General features: G+C 25.5%; 2 protein-coding genes across 2 annotated transcripts; one reads left to right on the forward strand and one right to left on the reverse strand.

Annotated features, from left to right (window-relative positions):
* Window positions 1–952: 952 nt before the first annotated feature.
* LOC145834102 (peptide-N(4)-(N-acetyl-beta-glucosaminyl)asparagine amidase-like) lies at window positions 953–17,858 on the forward strand. The gene is made up of 13 exons (XM_082941448.1): window positions 953–1,084; window positions 1,505–1,616; window positions 3,176–3,360; window positions 4,543–4,682; window positions 5,570–5,698; window positions 5,842–5,929; window positions 7,196–7,343; window positions 13,056–13,178; window positions 13,302–13,448; window positions 13,868–14,124; window positions 16,121–16,220; window positions 16,800–16,974; window positions 17,231–17,858. The coding sequence occupies exons 1-13, from the start codon at window positions 975–977 to the stop codon at window positions 17,413–17,415; spliced, it is 1,899 nt and encodes a 632-aa protein (XP_082797574.1). The 5' UTR covers window positions 953–974; the 3' UTR covers window positions 17,416–17,858.
* LOC145834637 (uncharacterized) lies at window positions 8,844–12,567 on the reverse strand. The gene is made up of 4 exons (XM_082942119.1): window positions 12,469–12,567; window positions 11,316–11,548; window positions 10,842–10,997; window positions 8,844–10,239 (listed from the first exon to the last, which is right to left on the reverse strand). The coding sequence occupies exons 1-4, from the start codon at window positions 12,554–12,556 to the stop codon at window positions 10,102–10,104; spliced, it is 615 nt and encodes a 204-aa protein (XP_082798245.1). The 5' UTR covers window positions 12,557–12,567; the 3' UTR covers window positions 8,844–10,101.
* Window positions 17,859–23,027: the final 5,169 nt, after the last annotated feature.

A 23,027-nucleotide genomic window follows, 5' to 3' on the forward strand; every position in this document is an offset into this window, starting at 1 on the left:
ATACAATTTAATGTCTTGTTTGACTAAAGTGGAGGTAAGGGTTGCCAAAAAACCTGGAAACCTGGAAAAACATGGAATTTGACAATTTAGGCTAAAAAACCTGGAGTTTTGAACAAAAGTCACTAAAAAACCTGGAATTTTTAACAATTTTATCATGTTAAGTAGTAAAATTTAATTTTGACACAAATAATCTATTGTATAGATAAAAAAGTTTAGTAATCATTAAATTTATTTTATTAAAAGACACATTTAAACAGGGTTTCCAAAAAAACTGGAATAACCTGAAAAACCCTGAAATTTTTCAAATTAGGCTAAAAATGGAATTTCTTACAATTCAAACATGTTAAGTAGTGAATTTTGATTTGACACGAAAATTCTATCCTATAAGTAAAATATTTTTGTCATCACCAATTTTTTTTATTAAAAAACACATTCAAAGTAACTTAAGTTGTCTTTTCAATATTTTTATACTATTTATGCAATTTATTACCTTAAACTTAACTTTAAACTAAAAATAGACCCAAAAAAGTGTACTTTTAAAAACCTGGAGGAAATTTGGAAAATCTGGAAAAATTTTTGAAAAAACATTTGGCAATCCTCGGAAGTGCGGGCAATAGTTTTAACAAGTAGTTTTCTTTAATCAACGTTTAAAATATTAAAGTCATTTAACCAGAAGCAATAGTTTATGAAATTATATGAAGTTAACAATTTATTGAATTTGAAATGTTGAAGGACTTCTCCCATATTTGTCAATTTTAATTAGACAACTAAAAGAGTCAGCCTAATTAAGGATTACCATTTTATATATTTTTATAATATTAAAATAATTAGTTGTGTCACTTTTAATATTAATAAAACTTAACGTGTCAATACTTATATTTAATAACTTATAAATTATGTTTTCTGGTATTTTTATAACATTGTACATACTATCTAACATTTTAAATTTTACAGCTTTTTAAAGGTTTTTAATAATGTCTGCTGATTTTAATTCACCAGGTTTAAATTTACTGAAAGTTCAAGAGCAAGAATTAAGTATTCAAGCTGCTACTACTCTTTTTAGGATTTCTTCTAATTTACTAAGGTTGTTGAAGGTTTTAGTTTACTTGATGCTCTTAATGATTTTAAAGGTTACTGTATAACAAGAGTTGTATATTAGTTGAAATACTTCTAAATTTTAGATTTTATTTATACCAAAACAGGGGTCCATTAGTGGTACTTCTTGATTTTTATGGTATATATAGTTTTTTTTAATTTTTTAAACAATTATTTTAGATACAAAACTATTTCTTTAGAGTATAATAATAAAAATGTTATAAAGTACTTAACATGTTAAATATGTTATAAGTTCATCAACATCAAAAGTTTTAGTCAGTTGTTATCATGTTATGGTAAGTATTTGATATAAAACAGAATTCTTTGATATTTGTTTTTAGGACATTTTTCTTAAGTAATAATTATCTTCAACTGCTTTTTTATATAACTTTTATATTGTATTTATTAGAAATCAAGATGATGAAAAGTTTCAAACAATAAAAACAAGCAGTACAGTTTTTCAAGCTAAAGTCTTACCCTGTCAAGGAGCTGTTCAATGTTTACTTGAAATGGGTTTCAAAGTTAGAAATTTTCTATTAAGAATAACTTATTTAAAATACTGCTATATTTGACCCATTTCGAAATTTAACATAAGCTTCATTTCCTATAATATTTTTTATTTATATTAGTAGTGTCAGTAGTTTGTTAATATGTTTAAGAATAAGAAAATATATTTCAAAGTTATTAGACTCTAAAAATAATATCTACAATTAAATAATCACCTGATAAAAAACTATTATTTCAATTTTTACACCAAAATAAAGAGTTATACAGTTAAAAAGATGAATTATTAGAAAAACCTGTTTTGGGCTACTTTTAATTTTACATAGTGTTTCTTAACCTTAGCTATACTAAAAGACTAATGTATGGTAACATTCTGTATTTAAAAACAACTGTGTAGACGTTTTATCATAAAAATCAATTTCAAAAATTATCAATTTACTAGCACATACTAAATTTTTAATTTACTAGCTGAAAATATTTTTTGATCAAATATAGTATAACTTAAATTTTTTTAAATAAGTTTTGAAAATGTTATAAAATGTCACAAAGAGTTACTTTTGCACTAAGAGTCACTTTTACACAATTACACTTTTGCACTAGTTGAAACTTTTTTTTTAATTAATTTTTTTAATAATTTTTTTTTCTGTCACAGTTACCCCTATCCCTAACCCTTGGACAGTAATTTTTTTATCTTATTATTTTTTTTCTGATTTTTTACTATCAGTCTTACCCCTTACCCTTGGTCGGTTTTTTATTTTTCATAACAATTTATGTTTTTATTTATTTATTGTTTTTTTATATTTTTTCACCCTCACTGTTACCTCTAACGCTTACCCCATGGTCAGTTTTTTTTTACTGTAGCTGTTACCACTAACCCTTGCCCTTGGTAATTATTACAATTATTATTTTTTTAATTCTCTTGTAAAATTGTCACTTGTGAAAAATTGACCCTTTGTGCAAAAATATTTTTGTGCAATAGTGTCTTTGTGCATATTTGACCCGTCACCTAGTTATCATGCTGGTGTTAAATTAAATCAGTTTATAATTATTTATCATTTGTATTCATAGATAAAAATAAATATTTTTCTAACATACTAGTAAAAATCAGCATTTAAAACACTCTTAATTTTAAATACAAACATTTTTTGATTTTTGTACTTCTTTCATTTTATAAGACTAATACAATATTTATAAAATTGTAAAAATAATCACCCGAATAGATATAATTTGGCTAAGTTTTATAGCCAATTGTAAATTTCTTTTCAAAGCAAAGCCTTGATAAGTAAAGCTTCTACAAGATGTGTGGTTGCAAAACTTATATTTTTTGTACTAAGTTTGTCAAGGCTAGACACATTATGATAAACTATAGGATTTGCAACCATAGGGTATACAATGATAGAAAGTATGGCAATTATGATTATGCATACTTTAATTTGACTACTATCTAATGTTGTTTTATTTTTAGTAAAAAAAAACAAGTTGTTTTTTAGAAAAACCATATGTGAATAATTACACACTATATAAAAAACTTCTATATCAATGAGCATATTTTTAATAAATGTCCTCATTTTATTAGGTGGCAGAAGGTCAAAACTTTATATATGACAAGTCTTTTCTTTCTACTAAAACGTGGACTATGCATAAAATGTTGCTAGAGTTTCTAAGATCTAAAAATGTAGAGATACCAGTCAAAATGATTGTAGATCTACCCATTGCACTTGAGAGAATGACAACTCTTGATCATGAGCAAATATATTTAAGGTTCTAGTTTTTAGTATATAAATAAAACTATTTTTTAAATTAAATCTAAAATTAGAATTACTAACTTTTTTTTAAATCTTAAGTTTTCAACAAGTATGTTTACTTTTTTTTTAGCATAATTATTTCTAGTTGCAGTTAGAATTAGATTCAACTGCAAGATCGTCAACAGCAATCCATACCCCATTCTGCTACCTAGTTTTATCCTTGTTAGGACTCATCAGGCAGATATAACCTTTATGATTCGTTGTATCAGTCAATCCAAGCTTGCTTAAGTTACTTAAAGCTCGTTTGTTGACTTCAGTTAGGAAAATATGAACCAGGTGAATCATCTCAACTTAACATCTTATTTGATATTGTCAGTTTGAATGTGAGATTAAAGTTTTATTGATTTATTGTGATTACTTCTACCAAATGAGGACGAAACTAGGTCGCAGATATCACATGGGTTGTTGTTGATGGTCTTGTAGTTCAACTAATTGATAATTGTAATAGCTGGAAAAAATCTCTGTTTTGTTGAAGGTGGCGAAAATATTACTACTAGTTATTAGTTTTAGGTATACATATTCGACTTATTTTAGAGATTTATAGGTTTAAATATCACTTTGCTTCATTTAATCAAATTTATTTTAAACTAAAACTAAAAGTTAGAGTTCAAAAGTTCATTAAAATGTTAGATATAATTAAGATAATCATTATGTTAAATTATATTTAATGCTTATTAAGTTTTGTAACTACTTATTAACAATGAAAGCTATCTAATTGTTACTATTTTATTTTCTAAAATAAGATAAACATAAAAGTTAACATTATTTTTTTTTTATTGTTGTAGGTTTATATTGTAATTTTATGATGGTTGTGTAATTTATTAAGTGTTATCTAAATCTGAATGTTTATTATTACTTTTCCAATTTAAAGAACAACATCAAAGCTAAGAAATTAGTCTTGTTTTTTGTTTTTAAAGATCTTAATTTGTTATATATTTAAAAATTTTTACTTTAAGAACTATACGATTGATCTTACACAAATAGTTGAAAATAGTTTTTAAACATAAAAACTATGGTATTTTAAAATTTGTTTTTATAATTAAACTATTTTCAATGTATATAGTTGTATGAATTATTTTATAATATAACTAAATTTATAATTATTTTTAAATCTATACGAAATTTTTGATCATTCAAGGTTAAAATCTCATGTTAAACACACGTTGGTATTTGAAAATGAGAGATTACGTGAAAAAGCAAGATCATGCATACCACTCACTAAGCTGAAGGAAAAATCTACCAACATTTTTAACTCGAAATCTAACTCGGATAAAAATGGTCAGTTTTGTATATGATATGACTTGTGTTTTTATTGCCATGAATAAATATTAAACTTGTTTGAATTTTATTATGTTAGCTAAAAATTTACAAATTTCCTATAACTTCTATATATTTTTGTGCTACTTGTTTGTGTTTTTTGTAATAACCTAAAAAGCAAATTTTTAACTCATAAAGACATTTAACCCTTATTTTATTCGTTTTCTCGAGTTTGATAATGTTTGTAAAGTTTTACTTGAAGTGAGAAAAAACTTTTATAAGACTTTTATTGTCATCCACAAGCAAACTCGTGATATGACATGCTGAGTCAAGCTTTGTATATTTAATAAGATTTCTGCTTTTTACGACAAGTTCAAAAGTATATGAAGAATTGTTAAACTTGCATAATATATTTTTTTTACAAAAATAAAAGTAATGTAACATTTCTATCGTATTTGCAATCTTTAAATTTAAACATATTCTTTGTATTGCCAACTTAAATATTTTATTTGTTTCTTAAATTAGTTATATAACCGAGGTGTAAGTTAAAGTAATGAAGTAATACAAGTTTAATAACTTATTTTATTATATTTATATGAACATCCTACCATATTTAAAAGTGCTAAAAATTTTAGGTTTCTCAATAATTGTTCAAAGTAATAAAAATATTGAACACTAAATCCTAATTAGATTTTAATTTTGCAGATTATTAAAAACAACATAATATTTTATATAGAAATCGAAATCTATAAGAGATTTTCATTTGTTCAATAGATCATAGTCAAATATATTCAAACTAAATTTTAACTAGTATCTAGAATTTTATTATTATATGATTTAGTTAGTAGTTTTGAACAATTTTTTATAACTTAAAACATTTTACCTAAACTTTTTGATAAATAATTTAGGGAAAAAAGTGAAGTCATTTGATCATGTACTGCTACTTCAACTTTTAGCGTGGTTTAAGAAAGAATTTTTCATTTGGATGGACAAACCAAAATGTGAAAACTGTAGCCGGCCTAATGTTCTTCTCATTGGTTAGTTTTAAAATCAGCTGATCATCTTAAACTTGGAAATTATCTGTTAGTTTATCACAACTTTCACTTTTTAAACTAAGATTATAAAATTAGTTTAATAATTTGTTGCTTGAATATTAACACTTTAATTACCTTAAAACTAGGTTACTTGCCACCGACGCAAGAAGAAAAGAAATGGCAAGCAGGTAGAGTAGAAGGCTATAGGTGTACGAACTGTGCTAACTTGCTAAGGTTGTATTATTTAAAATAAGTTGTATTGTAAATCTTATGTTAGTATGATTATATGTTTATTTACTTAGAGTTTTTCGTACAAATATGTTTTTAATGTCTGGCTGATTTAAAAACAACACCAAGTTAATATAAGAATATACATCATTTAACTGATACTTTGTACTTTTAGGTAAAAATCACTTAGTTATAATTTTCAAAATATTTAAACTCTGTTTTTGTGCTTCAATGTTAATACTAGAATTAATTCAAATGAATGATAAATATGACACTCAGCTTAATAAATATGTAAGGAAAAAAAAACATAGACAAAGAAACTGTATAGAAAGTCATAAAAGTATAGATAATGATGATAGTATTTTTTTTTTTGGAAAAAAGCTATTTCTCGAAAATTACTCAATTATCAAATTCATTTCGACAGAATACTAACTTTATCTGACATTTTGTTTTTACTATATCCAGGGTTGCCACTTTACCTGGAAACCTGGAAAAACCTTGAAAAACCTGGAATTTGACAATTTAGGCTAAAATTACCTGGAAAAACCTGGAATTTAAGAAAGTTTGAAAAAAACCTGGAATTTTGATCAAAAGACCTGGAAAAACCTGGAATTTTTGATATTTTCAGTTGTAAAATTTTGATTTGACTCAAAAAAACTATCATATATTTAAAAATTTTTGTCATCATCAAAATTGTTCTTATTAAAAACACATTTAAAGTAACTTTACAGTATCTTTTCAATATTATTATACTATTTTTCATTGTTTCTTATACAGAAATTAACTTAAAACTAGAAATAGACCCAAAAATGTGTACTTTTAAAAACCTGGAAGAAATTTTGAAAACCTGGAAAAAATTTGAAAAAACAAGTGGCAACCCTGTATATCTATTGTACGTTTCAAATCTGCTGTAAATTGTACCTAACACCTTTTTTTTTGCTCTTCATCCAGAATATATAGTTTAAGTTTCTGATTTTTTTTTAGCAGTCCAGATTTACATGCTCGCGGGCTGGATACCACTTTAATTTTGTAAACGTTGGTAAGCCGTAAGTTGCCCACACCTATGTTAAATATAAAATGAATAAATTTATTTTAAAACAACTTTAAATTTGTTTTTCAATAGCTTCGTAACTGCATTCTTTTAAAATGTCTAATAAAATATATTAAAAATCATACAGTGTGTATAAATGACAACAATTGGAAATGAAAACCGTCTATTAATAATATATAAAACTTAAAAGTTAATTTAAAATAAAACTTGCTGGTTTTTAGGTTTGCCAGGTACAATCATCCAGAAAAGTTACTCACAACGAGAAGCGGCAGGTGTGGCGAATGGGCCAACTGTTTCACATTGATTGTCATGTCAGTTGGGTTTAAAGCGCGTCACGTGACAGATTGGAGTGATCATGTTTGGACAGAAGTTTGTTCTGTACTATATTTTAGATATTGACAAGACTATTTTTGTGTATATTTAATACATTGTATAACAAAGTTATTATAGTATTTATAACTAAGTTTTATAAAATGTCAATTATTGAGTTAAAAGCTAAAATATAATTTGTACTGTTTACATTATTCGATAACTATTAAGTCATTGTTCTAACTAACATAATTTTGCAATAATTCAGAATCACGATTTTTAAATTTATAGTTAGTTTTATTTATTTAATTTTTTGCTTTTTCTGTTAAAAAATGATAAAAATATGTACGTTTTTACATGATTTTGAAAAGTGTTTGTTTGTATTTTGGAACAAGTTTCAATCACACTACTTGGAACTTCTGATAACAAGACCTCGGTAGACTCAGACCCGGGTTTTGTTCCTGTTGAAATTCAATAGTTCGTTAATTTTAACCAAAGAAAATTTTAGAGTCAATCTTCATACAGTTTATCATGTTTTACCATTAAGCTACTGTTTAGTGGTATAATCAGCTACGTTAGCCTTGTATAATTGCCGTACAACATAAAAGTACATTGTCCACTTGGCAAAACTCAATGATCCAATTGTATAATCAAAACTTATTGTTTAATTGAGATTGTCTCACGGCACATGAAAGTCCAGTTTTTAATAATGCCGATGTTTACTTTTTTGTATTTTAGGTTAACATTATTTATGTAAGACCGTGTCTGTTTTATAAATATTTCTTACTACTAATTACATATGTTACACTTACAGTAACTTGCTGTGTACCTTTGCACCGCATAAATACACATCTTAAAAAAATTGGTTTAATATATTACCATTAATTTTACTTTTAAAAAGTATCTTGTCTTGATTTGCTAAATGATCTTTAGATATATGAAAAAGTTGTTTACTTAAAAATAATTAAAGTAAAATAAAATAAAAAATTCTTTCAGTTTTTTTTTAATTTTAAGATTTATATATCGAGTATAGTACTCAAATCTGTCCAGGACACAGTCAATGTTCGTTTGTTATTTGATGTTCGCTAAGTTTTTATAATATGATTTGTAAATCCTTTTGTTTACTGTCTAATTGAACTAAACTACATAGCGTTTTATTATTACTTTATTAAGAGTAGTTTTAGCTTCTTTAAAACTTGTCAAACATACTTTGCTGTTATTTTTTACTTTCTCAATCTATACTCTTTTTGAGATAACTTTGAAAAAAATCAACGAGTCTCAATTTTAAAATCTTTACTAGATTTGTAATGATGCTTAAAATTTCTTGATGTATAATAAATTAAGTTTATTCATACACTAAATGAAAACAAAGCTTAAAAAACATTATTTCAAAACTAAAGTTTGAAGCCACTTAAAACTATGACCTATAGTAGAACTTTTAATTTAGTTCAACATGCGTGGCTTCGTTGAAAGTTACTGTTGTTGAAATTTACTACACAGATTAAAACAAAATTAAAAAAAAACAAGTTTTTATTTTCACATAGGTAGAGAAACTAAAACTTTTGCTAAATCAAGTTATTTATTCAAAAAACATAAATAAAAACTATTTTAATATATAAAATTAGAAATTTATAAAGTTGTAAATGCAACATAAAGAAAAAATAAAAATATAACTTTGACAACAAGAATTAAATGCTACATGTAGATTTTTGTAAAACGCATGTTGCATATAAAGAAAGTAAAATATTTATTTATATGATTGATCTTTTAAAACAGGGTTTCCCAAATATTTTTTCATAAGCTTCATTTGAAGAAACAAAAAATACAATGGCCCCTTCCATTTAGATTTCTCAAAAGACTTTCCTTATCTACACCTTCAACTTTTTTTTTGCTGTTCATCATCAACTCAAGATTATCTAGTGTAAATTTAAAATTATGGCTGTATGACCAGCACCCCCTTTGCAGCTTATTATAATAGCTTGTGGTATAGATTAAGTTTCAATATTTTCCGTAATACCTTGTGTATGTTTTTAAAACACCCTTAAATACGCCTATAACTGTTTTTTTTTCTCTTTATCATCAACTCATATATATCTACTTTAAGTTAGGTTCTTAATTATGGTCTCTTTACTAGTCATGCCCCCAAGGGGGCCATATGGTTCTTTTTGGAAAACCCTGGTTTAAATTAAGAACCATTTGTGATATCATATATATCATAAACTACTTAATTATTAAAAAAATGAATAAAATGTAATAAATAAATTGTTATTATAAAAATAAATGTTAAGTGAATTGTTATGTAAATTAAAAGTAACTTTCAAAACTTAATCTACGTTGAAAATTAATAAAATTATTACAAATTAAAGACTTATTGATTATTATTCTGTATACAAAATTAAATTGAGTGTTTAAAATTCGTATATACTTAAAATTGAGCATAACGAAACTTCTTTAAACCGACTTTAATAAAAAATAGCAACGGTTTTTTTGAAAAAGCTTATACTGCATAAAAAAAGAAGTTACAAAAGACATCAAATGGCAAATAGTTAAATCATTTATTTAGTTTTATATAAAGATAAATGTCTAAACTTAAAGTATAAGATATCAAAAGACAAATAGTCTAAAGACATAGATTAGATTATTTTATAAAGATTAGAAAACCTTAAGTTTGCTACACTATTTAATAAACTAAAATATTTTTGAAGTAATTATAACTAAAAGCAACATATTTTTAAGTTACAAAAAACCAAAAGTGCTTCAAAGTAGTTGTTTTGCTTTTGATTAGCTTCTTCATACCCTTTTTAAGTAAGCATTAAGCTCAATATAATATGTCTTTAGAGCCGTTTTGAGCTGCATCACCATAAGCTTGATATTGAAAAGCAGAATTGCTTGGCTGAGAAAAAGAAACTTCATTTTCCTGCTCGTTTGTCTTCTTTACTATTTGTTGCCCTTCCACCTTAAATTAGTTTTTTTAAGGTACCATTTAAATAATTTGCTTTAATTTTTTGCTGAGCACTATTGACTAAAATTTTATAATAAAACTACACAGATATATATAAACATATAATTATATATCACTTATCATTAAATTCTTTTTTGTTTATCAATATTTAGTATACTTTATAATTTTCAAGATGCGAAATGGAAAATACATCTTATTATCTCTCGTTGCTTTAACGTTCAAGCGCTCTATGATTTATATTTTTTTTTTTAGTATATAATTACAAGTTATGTCTAGACATGTTTTTGTTTTTCTCATACCATAATAAATACTAATAATCTTAAACTTTCAGTTGTTATGAAAAATTTAAAGTATACATGGACAAATTTAGTCATGTTTGACTATAATAGAATTACCAAACTTTTAAATAAAATTGTATATGTGAATAACTTTTGCTTCTAAACGCACGAGAATAAATTAAAAGTTTGTCATTTTTTTGATCATTATTTAGTTTTGTTTTAAAAACAATTTAAATTTTAAGTTTTTATATAATTAAAATTATACACTGTAACTTTTGAAACAACCAAAAGTTTGTTTTATCAACAAAAAATGAAAACTTGTGTAGTAGTGGAACTGAATGGAATAGGAATTTGGTCCATTACTAAGTTACTTCTTTCACTTGATTTTTTCCATTTCCGTTTAATTTTTGGTATGTTAGAAAAAAAGAATTTTTTTCTTGGTGATTTTGAGGGCTTAACATGCTTTTGAGGTTCCTATCAGTTTTTTTTTCATAATTTATTTAATTTTGGTCATAAAAATTTTAGTTTAGACTTCATAGTTAATAGTTGAGATAAAAAATAATTAATATATTTTTAAAATTTATAAAATACTTAATGTTTTTTTAAGAATTATTTGGTACTAACTAGTTTTATTTATGGACGAAAAAAATTATTTATTAAAAAATTTAAAAATATTTTAAATTAAGTATTTTTGGATCATTCTTTTAGTGTAATGAAGTAAAATAGACATACAACTTTTAAATGCTTCCCATCACTAGTTTAACAATAGCTATCAATAAATTGCAAACAAACTTGTTGTGTGGAATAGTTGTTTGGGTAAATCATTGACGGGTTGTTAACCCCTGAAATCTGTTTTACACTTGAACTACCATAGTCGTTGTTGCCAGTTCGGTCTTCCCCTTCATCGTAATCACGGCAACAACAGCATATTTTTTCAACTTTAAAGTACAAACCAATGAAAATACCACATATGGCAAATATTACCGTCAGTGAAAGAGCAACCCCGAGTATAACGATGTTGTTATCTGTAAGAGTACTGTTACTAGATTTGTTGATTGTGTAGATGAGTTGTGTAAGTAGAACAAAAAAAAAGAAGTGTGTTTACTTGAGGTTTACACTCTTTGAATGTTGGGTGTATGAAATTTTTTAGAGTTGTTATAATTATCCTGTATTTTTGAAATGTAAATTTATCAGTAAAAATTGATAACTTAATTTTATTTGTTTTTAATTTTGAGATTTTTGAACTAAACAGTATAAAATATAGTGCTAATATAAGAAAATTTATTAATATACTCTATATGATTTATTTTATAAATTAGAATTAATAGTTAGATAGAGTTATTGTGTAACGAGTTGTTGAAACAGTATAGTAGTTTTTGTATTTTCAACGTTCGCTTATTTTAAAAATGTCAGACCAAAATGTAATTGCTATTTGAGTTTAAACTCTTAAGTCTTATTGTTAAGGTTATTGTTTATTATTCAAGTTTTTATTATACTTTTATGATTTATGTATTGAATGTAATAATAAGTATTAAAAGTCATTTAACTGTCAGTTTTTTTATGAAGTGCATGTACTTCATTAAGTTGAATTGGGATAACCAAATCTTAATTACTTAGTTTTATTCTAAAAAATAAAATAAAATATTTAAACAAAAGGGTTGATCATGCCAATTCGATTATCAGAATAAATATAAATTTAAAATATTTAAACAGTTAATTTATTAAAATTTTATAACTGACTAAAGTAAAAGTTGTTCAATAGCTAAAAATATTTTACTGAGAACTTCTTTACAACATTTTGATTATATTGTAATAAAGTTTTTTGTTTTTAAAGAAAAGCTTCAATAAGAACAAAAAAAGCCACAAACAACTTTAGCATAAAAAACTATCTGCTTGTGATTAGCTACAAAATCAAGTATTAAAAACAACAAAAACTTAGTTATACCTGATTCTTTTTTATCTTCGTTTGCTTCAACTAAATAAATATAAATTGCAAATGTAAGTAAACTTAAGTTTCGTATTGTGACTTCCATTGTATGTGATAGTTTGATTTTCAAGAAAGTTTACCTTAAGTTAGAAATATCCTGAGGCGGTACAGCTTATATTTTAAATTAAAACTATTGTGATTACAATGAAGATTTTAAAAGAAAAAAAAAACATATATTTTGGAGATTTTTTTATGTTTTTTTGCTAAAATTATTTATGTAAATAATTAAAAAGTTGTTTATATTTTTTATTTAAAAAAGATCATATATTGTTTTTGTTTGAAAACTTAACAGTTTTTTGATCTTAGAAAACCTGCTAGCTGTAACAAAATTAAAACTTAAATTATGCATTGATAAAATTTAATATTTTAGTTAATATAACTTTCTAACATAAAAGCATTACAAATTACATATATGACTCAATACAAATAATAATATCCCAGGTGGATAAAATTGAGAATCTTTAAATAAAAGCTTAATTGATAAATAAATTGCAGCAGTTATTTTAAGTTCTTACAAACTTTGCTTATATTTTTTATTTAAACAGGTTTACTTGTACGATAGATGGCAACACTGCGATCCTTGCGAAAACTTACTGGACAAACCACTTATTTATGAAAGGGGCTGGGGTAAAAAGCTTTCATTAGTCGTTGCTGCTAATAGTCATCAAGTTCGTTTAATCCTCTACCTACAGCATGTGTTTATATTATAACATAATTATAAATATCTTTTGAATAACTTCATTGTAAAAAAATTGTACAAATCAAAAATAAATCATGAAAATTACTTCGAGGTTTGTGACGTCACTATGAGGTACTCACGTGACGATGTAGAAGGCTTTCGAAATCGGAGGTTTAGTATGTTTAAGGAAGATTGGCTTTCAGACTTGATTAAGAGTTTCAACAACACTGCGCAAGCTCGTATGAGCCAACAATTAAAAGTTTGTTTCCGTGCAATTACTGAATTTATAATTTTTATTTTTAGTTTTAATTTATTATCATTACTTGTTAAAATAGTTTTTGACTAAAAAATAAGCTTAATGTCTGTTTTCAATCGTTTGTATTCGTATAATAAAAAACTCGACAATTAACTACAATTCTGAATACATGTATTTATATCATTTTTGTTTTTTAAAACGAAATGTTGTCGTCTAAAACAAGTTATTAAATTACTTATAATTTAAGCAATTCTAAAAATTAAAGTTCAAGTAAACACCGTTAATTTACATGCGTATAATCTGAACATTTTCAACTAAAATTTTGTACTTAAAAATTAAAGTTATATTTGACGGTTTATGTAAAAAGAAATATTTTTGGTTGCGTGTATTACAAATACTTATAAAAAACAACAATCTATTAGCAACAAACTCAAGAAATGATGCTTAAAGAGTTCGAGGAGTTAAAAACTTTTCATCAAAACCGACAACCTGCTGGATCTGATGAAACTTACAGTGGTAGAACTTCGGGAAGTCTCGAATGGCGATCTGATCGTGGTGAAGTTGGGCATAGCCAAGCAAAACAGGAAGGTCTTTTACAAAACGTTGAAGGAATGACTCCTAATCGAAATGAACTATCAGAAAGAAGGTTTAGGGTAGAATATTTTCCTGTGGAAGATTTGTGAGTTTTGTATCTACCTTAGTACACGTTATAAATTTGAGCCCATAATTTTCAAGCAAACTTGTAATTTTATTGCAAAAAAGCTTTTATTATATAGTTTTTTTCGTAAAGTTAAATAAGTAATATAAAAATTTTTTTTTGTGTATAGCCTTTATTAACAAGTTAGTTAGGAGAATAATAAATCTTAATTGAAATAACACAAATTACAATCATATTTGGGCAATATTTATACACAACGTTTTTTTTTGTTTAAAGGTTCGGTGAAATTTTCGAAGTTTCTGTTAAGATATCTTTTATCATAAAGACTAAATTAATTACTACGAGATAATTTTGTTTGCTGCATTTTATGTGTTTAACTATATAGATATAATCTGAACTTTTTCTTATTTTGGTTACACGTTAAATTTTTGCAAGAAGAGGCTATTTTGGTTGCATTGTAAAATATTTTAATAATTTTGTTTACTTTGTCTCACTTATGTAACCTCTAAAATATTTTATTAACTAAATTTGACTGATTGAGTATTTTTTTATTGATAATTTTATCTGTGTATTATTAATATTTTGCTAAAAATTAGTACCACTTATTAGTGTTAAAAATTTGTTTTTAATCGGTTATTAAAAAAATCCTTTCTCTTAAGACTAGCTGTCAGCAGCCTTTTAAAACAAACAACCATATTTTTAAAGAAAGTATCTCGCAGACCGCTGTTTTTGTAACAGCATACTAAAAAGTAAATTTATTCTAAGACAAACTTCAACAACAAATAATTTTTTTATAATGTCATATAAGTGAACAGTATAAAAAAGGAAGATGATTTCATCATAGTATACCTGAAAGTAGGTGTTTTGTTAGAATAACTAGTAACAGAAATAAAAAATTTGAAAATAAACTTTTTTGAAAACTAGTTTTTTGTTTAACCAAGGGAGCTAGATCCGACCCCAGGCTGTAGATTTTCGATACCTATTGTAGACGATTTTGATAAATAAGTTTTAAAATTTTAATCTAAAACCATTTCCTTAGGAATGTGTTAATAAATTAAGTGTCCCTAAAAAAGTTTCAAAGAAAGGCTTTTTCTACCTTTTGGAAATGTCTATACAGACACCTCTCGCGAATCTACGCACTCGTTTGGTTACGCACTCTGGTTTAGAAATGCATTTTAGAATTGTCAAAAATTATATAGAATAAATTTGAATTTTTTGTTTATTTTATATTTATTGTGTGTGTTTAGTTAAGAATATACTTAAAATTTTGTATATAATTTTAAATGCTAAATCACCTCTATATTTGTTTAGACTTTCTAAGTTTATGTGCCTTGACAAACATTTATTAATTGAAAAATATAAAAGGAGGTTCATTTATTGATTTTTACACTTTTAGTTTTTGCCTTCCATGAGGAACCTTTTGATTTTGGCTTTGCTCTTTATGTTTTAGGTGTCTTAACCCCCCTTTTTTTTACTTATAAATCAAATCAAACAAGGTACAATGTACAATTCCTCACAATATTAATGGCATAAAGTTTCAATTCGGCTCAATAATTCGGCTTTTATTTTTAACTAATTTCTTCTTTGCCCAAATAGGATTAAACTTGTCTTGCATGGTATTGAAGAACCTTTATATAATACCATGCAATACAAGATTAATCTTAAGTGGGAAAGGAACAAAGTAGAAGAAAATACTTTGTATACATATAAACCATTTTTATTAAAAAAAACTTTTCACATATATGTACATTGTACAACTTGAATGAAAACTATTTTTGTAAACAAAAAAGTAAGAAAGTCCCAAACTGTATTTACTCAAATGCATTATAAGAACACAGCCAATCTAGCCAATATTCTCTCGTTTAGTTACGCATTTTTGCTGTGGACACAATGTGCGTAGATTCACAAGAGGTGACTGTTGTTTTTGTTAAGCTGGCAAAACATATCTACAAATTACAAATACACACATTATCAAAATTCAAAAAAAAAAATTATAAAATAAAAATATTTTTTTTAGGTACAACAGACCTATAGGTAAAGAAAAGGAGTATTGCTGGGAGAGTTATGTTTGTAAAGCGATAAATATGATGCGAAAAGAAGAACTAGATTGGAAAATGGTAAATTATGAAAGCATTTTGTAAACTTTTTGTACTTACTAGTATACTTTTACTGGATCACCACCTTTCCAATAAAAAAAGTAGTGTAACAAATATGTTGTAGTAAAACAAAACTTTAGTATTCGGGGCTCCTGCTTCAAAACTTTTTTCCAATTAAAAAAAAGTTTGAAGTAAATTTATAACCAAAATTAAACCTGGAAATTTATTTATATCTACCGTAAAAAAATTACTTAATTACGTATATAAACAATATTATTTCTATCAACCACCCTTTTTTTAAAGTAGCTATGCTGATCTACTTTTTAAAAGATATACTGCTTCAAATAAATTTATAACTTACTGTGCTTTAAATACAAAAGTACGATTTTAATACAAAATAAAATATTAAACCAGAAAGAATTTAAAAATTAATTGATGTCAAGGTTAGGAAATTTTATAAAAACGGAAAAAAATATTTATTTAGAAAATTGGTAGTTGTACAAATTAAACTTAAAGTTTTACCAAAGTAGTTTTACAGCCTTTTTTTTTCAAATCTTTATGTTTAATTTCAGCAACAAATTTTATTAACGAGTTTCTTAGGTTTATTTGTGTCGTAACGAAAAATCTCAACGAGGCTATATAACGTGGACTGTAAACTTACCGGAAGGATACCTGGTGGCTAGTGTCATGGTTACTGTGAAGAGTAAAACATATGAACATGGTGTTGTCAGTTGGTTACTTACGTCAGAAAAACTATGCGACAAAATTGTACCTGGTTTGTTTGTAAATTATATATAGTTTGCTATGTATCAAACATCAAATAAATTAAATTAAGTTTTGCTCAGAAAACAAATATTTTTGGTTTTTTTTGTGTAATAAAAACTTTTAATGTTAAGATCTCTAACAATTTTTTTAAATTTGCACAAAAATTGCTTTAAGTCATAACTTACCAGGTTACATTCAAACTTATGTTAATTAAAACGAATGATAGTTTTCATTTGTAAGACTTGTAATAAAGTATTTTATTATAGGAAACAAAAATTACTTCGAATCGAGGTACGAGGGATGCAAAACCATATCGTTGAAAGCCATTTTGTTCAATCAAGGAGGCAGCAACAGCACGCATTCCTGGCAACACTCGCAGTTGTTCCGATCAAAGTTGGACGAAAATTATGAAGCGGCTTTAGTTATAGATGTCAGCTTTAAAAAAATATAGTGTTGAGCTTTTTAACTTTTGTAGTTTAATCGGTTTTTATCACTTATCTTTAAAAACTCAAGCTTTTCAAATAAGCAATTTCAAATTACCTTACTAGGTTGCTATTTCTTGTTTACACTTCCAAATCCGTATATCTTAAAAAAAATGTTACGCGTATTTTTCTTATTATCCTGATTTTTTTTTAGTATAAGATTTAATTTGCGTTTATGTTTTAATTTAAAAAGTTTTATCATAAGTACTTGTTTTTTTTTTCACAATACTTTTTAACAAACTTGCCATTTTGATTTTTTAAAAATTAAAAAAATACTCAAGCTTGACATTTTAAGCTGAAACAAGCGAACTTTTATTAAATATATAGTGATCAGTTGGCAACCCTACTTTAAAAAAAAAAATATATTTTATGTTATTTTAAAAAGTATTTAACTAACTTCATGAGTACATAAACAACAGTTTATATAAGTTAGAATTACAAAAAAATATTGTTTACACAAATTTTCTATTAAAGTTTTATTATGCAATAGTTCTAACATTTAAATTTATATATTGCATCTCTTACTTATATTTGACAAACTGTTGTTTTTGAGGGATTGGTACATTCAAATTTATTTTATTAATGTAATTCTAATACAATGTATTTTTGTCAGAATAGAAAAATCATTTAGTAAAAATTTGATTCAATCTGGAGTCGGCAGGCATTTGTTTATCTCATAAAAATTTAAAAAAATAAAAACATTCGCGGGCTGCAGTCGTTGTTATAGTTTTTGCTCTTCACTTCAAACCTGAGAATTTTTGTTGCAAGTTTCATTTTTTTATTTTTGTGGGGCAACTCTGCATGTTCGCAGGCCGATTTTTTACCCTTCATAGACCACAGTTACCTGAACCCTGTTTAAATGATGTTAAGAGTTCTAATTTATGAGAATTGTATGCTAGTTTTTTATACAGGTAGTAAAAAATGTTGAACTCAGAACTAATATTTTTACTTTCATGCAAATCGATAGTGTGCTTATAGGCCGTCTACTTTCTTTATACTATTTAAAATTATAAATGGAAGTTTTGATAGTTATATATATATAAACGCAAAAAGTGGTAATAACAGTTATTCAAGATACGTTTATGATAATAATGTCTTGTATAAAATAGTCTATCTTCTTGAGAAGTTGAATAGTTAAGATAATAAGTTTTATTTATTATTATAAAATAGTATAATTAGTTAACAAGGTCTAGCAAAAATACACTATTTAAAACAAATTTTTATTTTTTCATTTTAGAATTTGGTCTGATAATTGTTTATACATTTTTTCTATCTGTGTCGGCCTTGTTCTTGCAACTTCCAACTCTGAGAGTTTTCAAAGCTGTCATTAGATCTCAACGCCATCATGCCTCACGATTAATATTTAGACAAGTTTGCACATAAGTTAATTGAGTCCTAAATATAATTGTCAATTTTTCTAATATTAGTTTTAGGAGTGTGAAATACATAATACAATCAAAAAGTTTATTATGAGGAACTATAAAAAATAGTTTCTTATTCTTTTGTTACTTATAGGATGTCATTACTATCTATATAAGTAACATTTGTAATTTTTCTTCGTTACTTTAAATGAGAATTAAAGTATCTGGATAAATATAAATTCTGTTCAGAAAATTAGAATAAATGTCATGAAGGCAAAATTAGGCTTTAACTGACCAGATATAAAATATTTTTGATGTTGTGTAATCCAATCAAAAATTAATATTTTTATTAAGATTTAATAAAATATTTATTTCTGTTGAAAACTGACTCGTTGTTGACTTCAGGTGGAAAGTGGTTAGATTGGAATTTACAGCGATTATATTTAAGCCGTTCATGAAATAACATCTATAAAATGTTTATTTTATAAAACTTACGCACAAATAGTCAAGTAATAATATAGTTAATTTACATCTTTTTTGTTTCATACAAGTATCTAGAAATTTTAAATGTGAAACTAAACTTTCAAGTGGAGCTGTTCACAAACTGACACATTAAATTTTTAAACTGAAAATTTCAAACTGAGCCGGCTAAAGTTAGTGTATGTTTTATAAAACAGAAAAGAGAATAATTTTTTTATATAACATACAAGCATAGTTTAACAATTACTTGTTTTTAAATTTAAAATATGTTGTTTTTGTAGATAAATACATACATATATTACATACCTAAAATTTTAAATAAAATACATTTTTTCAACAGTTTGAAATTAAAATCTAATTATATTATTTAAAAACTTACAAACTAAATATTTTTCAAATTAAAGCTATTCAAATTTCAAAGTAATAAAAGTTCAAGAATAAAGTCCAAGGTCTAAAAGTAATGAAATTAAAGTTAACTTTGGCGTAAAAAATTGTTATTTTAACACTTCATTTAAACAGTCTGTACTTTAATTATAACGTGTCAGCAATTCTAAAAATAGCTTTTTGTAGGAAAAGAAGTATTTTATATTTAAAATATGTCAGAAAAAGCTAGAATTGGTTAAGTAGAATTTATCTTAAAAATTTCAATCAAGATTATAAAAGTGTGAATTTCTGTAACTTACAAAATTGAAATTATATTTTATTAACGTCAATTTTTAAAGATTAATCAAAACAAAAGTTTTAGAACTTTTGAAATCTTAACCATTTAAGTTTCGTGATTTAATAAAGTTTTTAAAATGTTCTTAAAATATACTTACTTAAAATGTCAAAATTCAACATATGATGCCTATTTCAAAGCATTACAAAAAAGGAATAATAGCAATGAAATTTTCATAAAACTTCGAATTTTTTCGAACAAGTTTTAGGTCTTATTTTGCTATAAGGAAATAACAATATATCTTGACTTAGGTCACTAAGCATTGTTATAACTTTTTTATTTATATTAAATTTCCTTATCTATAAATTTTAAAACTATTCAGTTAGTATACAGTTTAAAATGTTTAAAATTCAAAGAAGTATGACATATGAATATAGTTTTTAAACAAATAATAGTTTTAACATGAAGTAAACAAAACTTAAGTAAAGTTATGTTAATTAGTAAAAAATATATTTTTTTTTATTAATTGTTATTTGTATGTTTTACTTAAGCCATTCTTTTTCAATCAATATTGATTCCGGGCTGTAGAGTTCGCTCTCCTGAGTCAGGACTCCTGACATCGTTCAAAACTTTAAAGAACGATGTAAGCAGAGCGTGTTCTACATGATATTCTAAGCTCAATCAAAGAGATGTTTGTTTAGAACTGTTTCTTCAACTCTAGTAAGTGCTGCTCGGTACCAGTGTTCAATACTACTTCATTGTGTACTGTACTCAGTCTCAGTAGCAAGGTTGCTATAACCTTCAGTAAAAAAATCTGTACACTAAATAAACGTTTGAAAATTTTAGAACAAGTGTCATACTCATTTAGTTGTGTGGCAATTAGCTTATAGACCCCTGGTAAATGTGTTAATGTCAGTACTCAGTAACAGAAGGGCTAGTATATTTCAAGTCATTCTGAGCTAAAAAATAGATGAGTCAGCAAAATAAGAGCTACTTTCATGTCATTTGTAATTTCAATTATTTAAAAATTTTTTCTAGGAAAGATGGGTTAGGGATAAGGTAAAAAAACAAAAATAAATAGAGATAAACTTTTTTTTTAATTTGCTGACTCAGCTTTTTTTAGCTCAGACTGACCTTTAAGCATACTTTCCGTATCAGTAGTATGTACAACTATGATCGATATTCGATACAGTAAACTAATTTTTTGATCATTTTAACATTTTTTAGTTTGCATATTATAGCACTTTAAGTGATTAAAAATTAGTTTAAAGTAATATATTTACTTAGATAAAATTTAAATGTCTCCAATAGCTACAGTGTAGCTAAAAGTAATATATTGTAACTTTCTGAAAAAAGCATGAAGTGCCAGTAAGAAAGCTTAAATTTTTAAGTTGCTAAAAAGCGTTATAGTATCACCTTAAATAATATGTATACTTTAATAATAAAAAAAATTGATCTACTATATAATTAAGTAGTTTCCTGCACATTTTTTAGCTACATTTTTTTTTGCATTTTTATTGTGTTCTGAAACTCATGGTGTCATTTGGACTAATATGTTTTACAACTAAATATTTCAACTTTTTCTTAAAATTTCACTTTTAAAAGAATAAGGCTGTTTAATTTTTAGAGATGTTTATAACAGTACTATATTTTTAATGAAACAACTTTAGTTTTTGATGAAAATGAATTAAACTTTAGAAAGAAATAATTTTTTACATACTATGGTGTAATCAAGCTTCTGTGAAATTAAAACGATAGTTAGCCTAAACCAGGCTTTTTTAAACCTTTTCAAAACACTTAGGCTTATTTAAAGCTTTTTTTTGAAGAAATCAAACTAGTTTTAACGTATTTTTAGATCTCAGGATAGTTTTTATTACTTTAAGATAAATTTCATATTTTTATTTTCACCTAAAAGGTAATCTTTTTTGTAACAACTATCTAAAAGTTTTTGAGCTAGTCAAGCTTACTTTCTTTCTTAAAAGTTTTTAATAATCTTAGGCTAGTTTTTGGTCACTTAGGTTGACTTTTTTTGCTTCAAAGAGTTGAAAATTAGTTCAAAAAAGTTGTTCAACATCTTAAAGCTTATATATAAATAATTTGAAAAATACTAACTATGCAGGTATTTTACTGTGTTATTTATAGTTTTCGAGTGCATACTATAATAAGCTATATGCACACTAGGGTGCATCTGTTGCCCCTCAAAAATGAAAGCTTTAGAATTTTGCTTAGTCCATTTTTTGTAAGTGGAAAGTCATATAAAAAGACTGCACAAAAAAAAAAAGCTTTCTACCTTTTACCACCATCATGTTATTTACATTTTTCTGAAAACGACCCCTATGTAAATGTATAGGACCTTAAAATTTTGACCTTGAATTTTTGGCTGAAGTTTTTTTTACATTTAGTAATCATCACAAAAACACATTCTACTCATTTTCAGACCATATGAAGAAAGTTTCATTGAGGTAGTTTTAGATTATCTGTATTTTTTTATCATTTTTGTTATTTTAAAGTTTTTTAAAGAAACCAAGAAATTCATTCAAAAAATTCTTCCAATGATCTAAGACGCATAGAGTGTGTTTTGTAACTACATGTAAAAAAAATTTCAGTCAAAAACTTGAAGACCAAAATTTTAAGGTCCCATACAATTTACATAGGGGTTGTTTTCAAAAAAAAATGTAAATAAAAGTTGATGTTGATAAAAGCTAAGAAGTTAATTTTTTTTTATTTGTTTTTTCAAGTGATTTGCCACGCACAAAAAGTTGACTAAGCTAAACTATAAGGTCCGGGCAACAGATGCACCCAAATGCACACTGTTGTTTATTTTAAACACTTGAAATTAATTGCAGCAAAAGCACTTTTTTTGAGTTTTTTTAGTTAACTCAGACCAACTTGGCTAGTTTATAATCACTCAATCTTGTTTTTGGTCACTCTGCCTAGTTTTTTTGCCTAAAAAATGGAAACCCTGAAGCAAAACAACTAAAATCAATTAAGGGCATAGGGGGGGGGGGGGGGTAAACACACTTTTTTTGTTTTTGATCTTATTTTATATAGTTTTTACTAAGCAACAAGATGCTTTTTACAG

The sequence above is a fragment of the Thalia democratica genome, chromosome 4, assembly GCF_965202585.1.
Source record: "Thalia democratica chromosome 4, ktThaDemo2.hap1.1, whole genome shotgun sequence".
Lineage (NCBI taxonomy): Eukaryota > Metazoa > Chordata > Thaliacea > Salpida > Salpidae > Thalia > Thalia democratica.

Bases quoted from the DNA above. Each gene is read 5' to 3' on its own strand.
- LOC145834102 (XM_082941448.1), top strand. From the start codon at position 975: ATGTCTGCTGATTTTAATTCACCAGGTTTAAATTTACTGAAAGTTCAA. The intron at 1,085-1,504 runs GTTGTTGAAGGT...TGTATTTATTAG, and splicing joins ATTTCTTCTAATTTACTAAG to AAATCAAGATGATGAAAAGT. The intron at 13,449-13,867 runs GTTTGTTTCCGT...ACAATCTATTAG, and splicing joins GTATGAGCCAACAATTAAAA to CAACAAACTCAAGAAATGAT.
- LOC145834637 (XM_082942119.1), bottom strand. From the start codon at position 12,556: ATGGAAGTCACAATACGAAACTTAAGTTTACTTACATTTGCAATTTAT. The intron at 10,998-11,315 runs GTTTGTTTGCAA...AAAAACTGATAG, and splicing joins ACAACTATTCCACACAACAA to GAACCTCAAAAGCATGTTAA. The intron at 10,240-10,841 runs GTTTTCATTTTT...AACTAATTTAAG, and splicing joins TCAGTTCCACTACTACACAA to GTGGAAGGGCAACAAATAGT.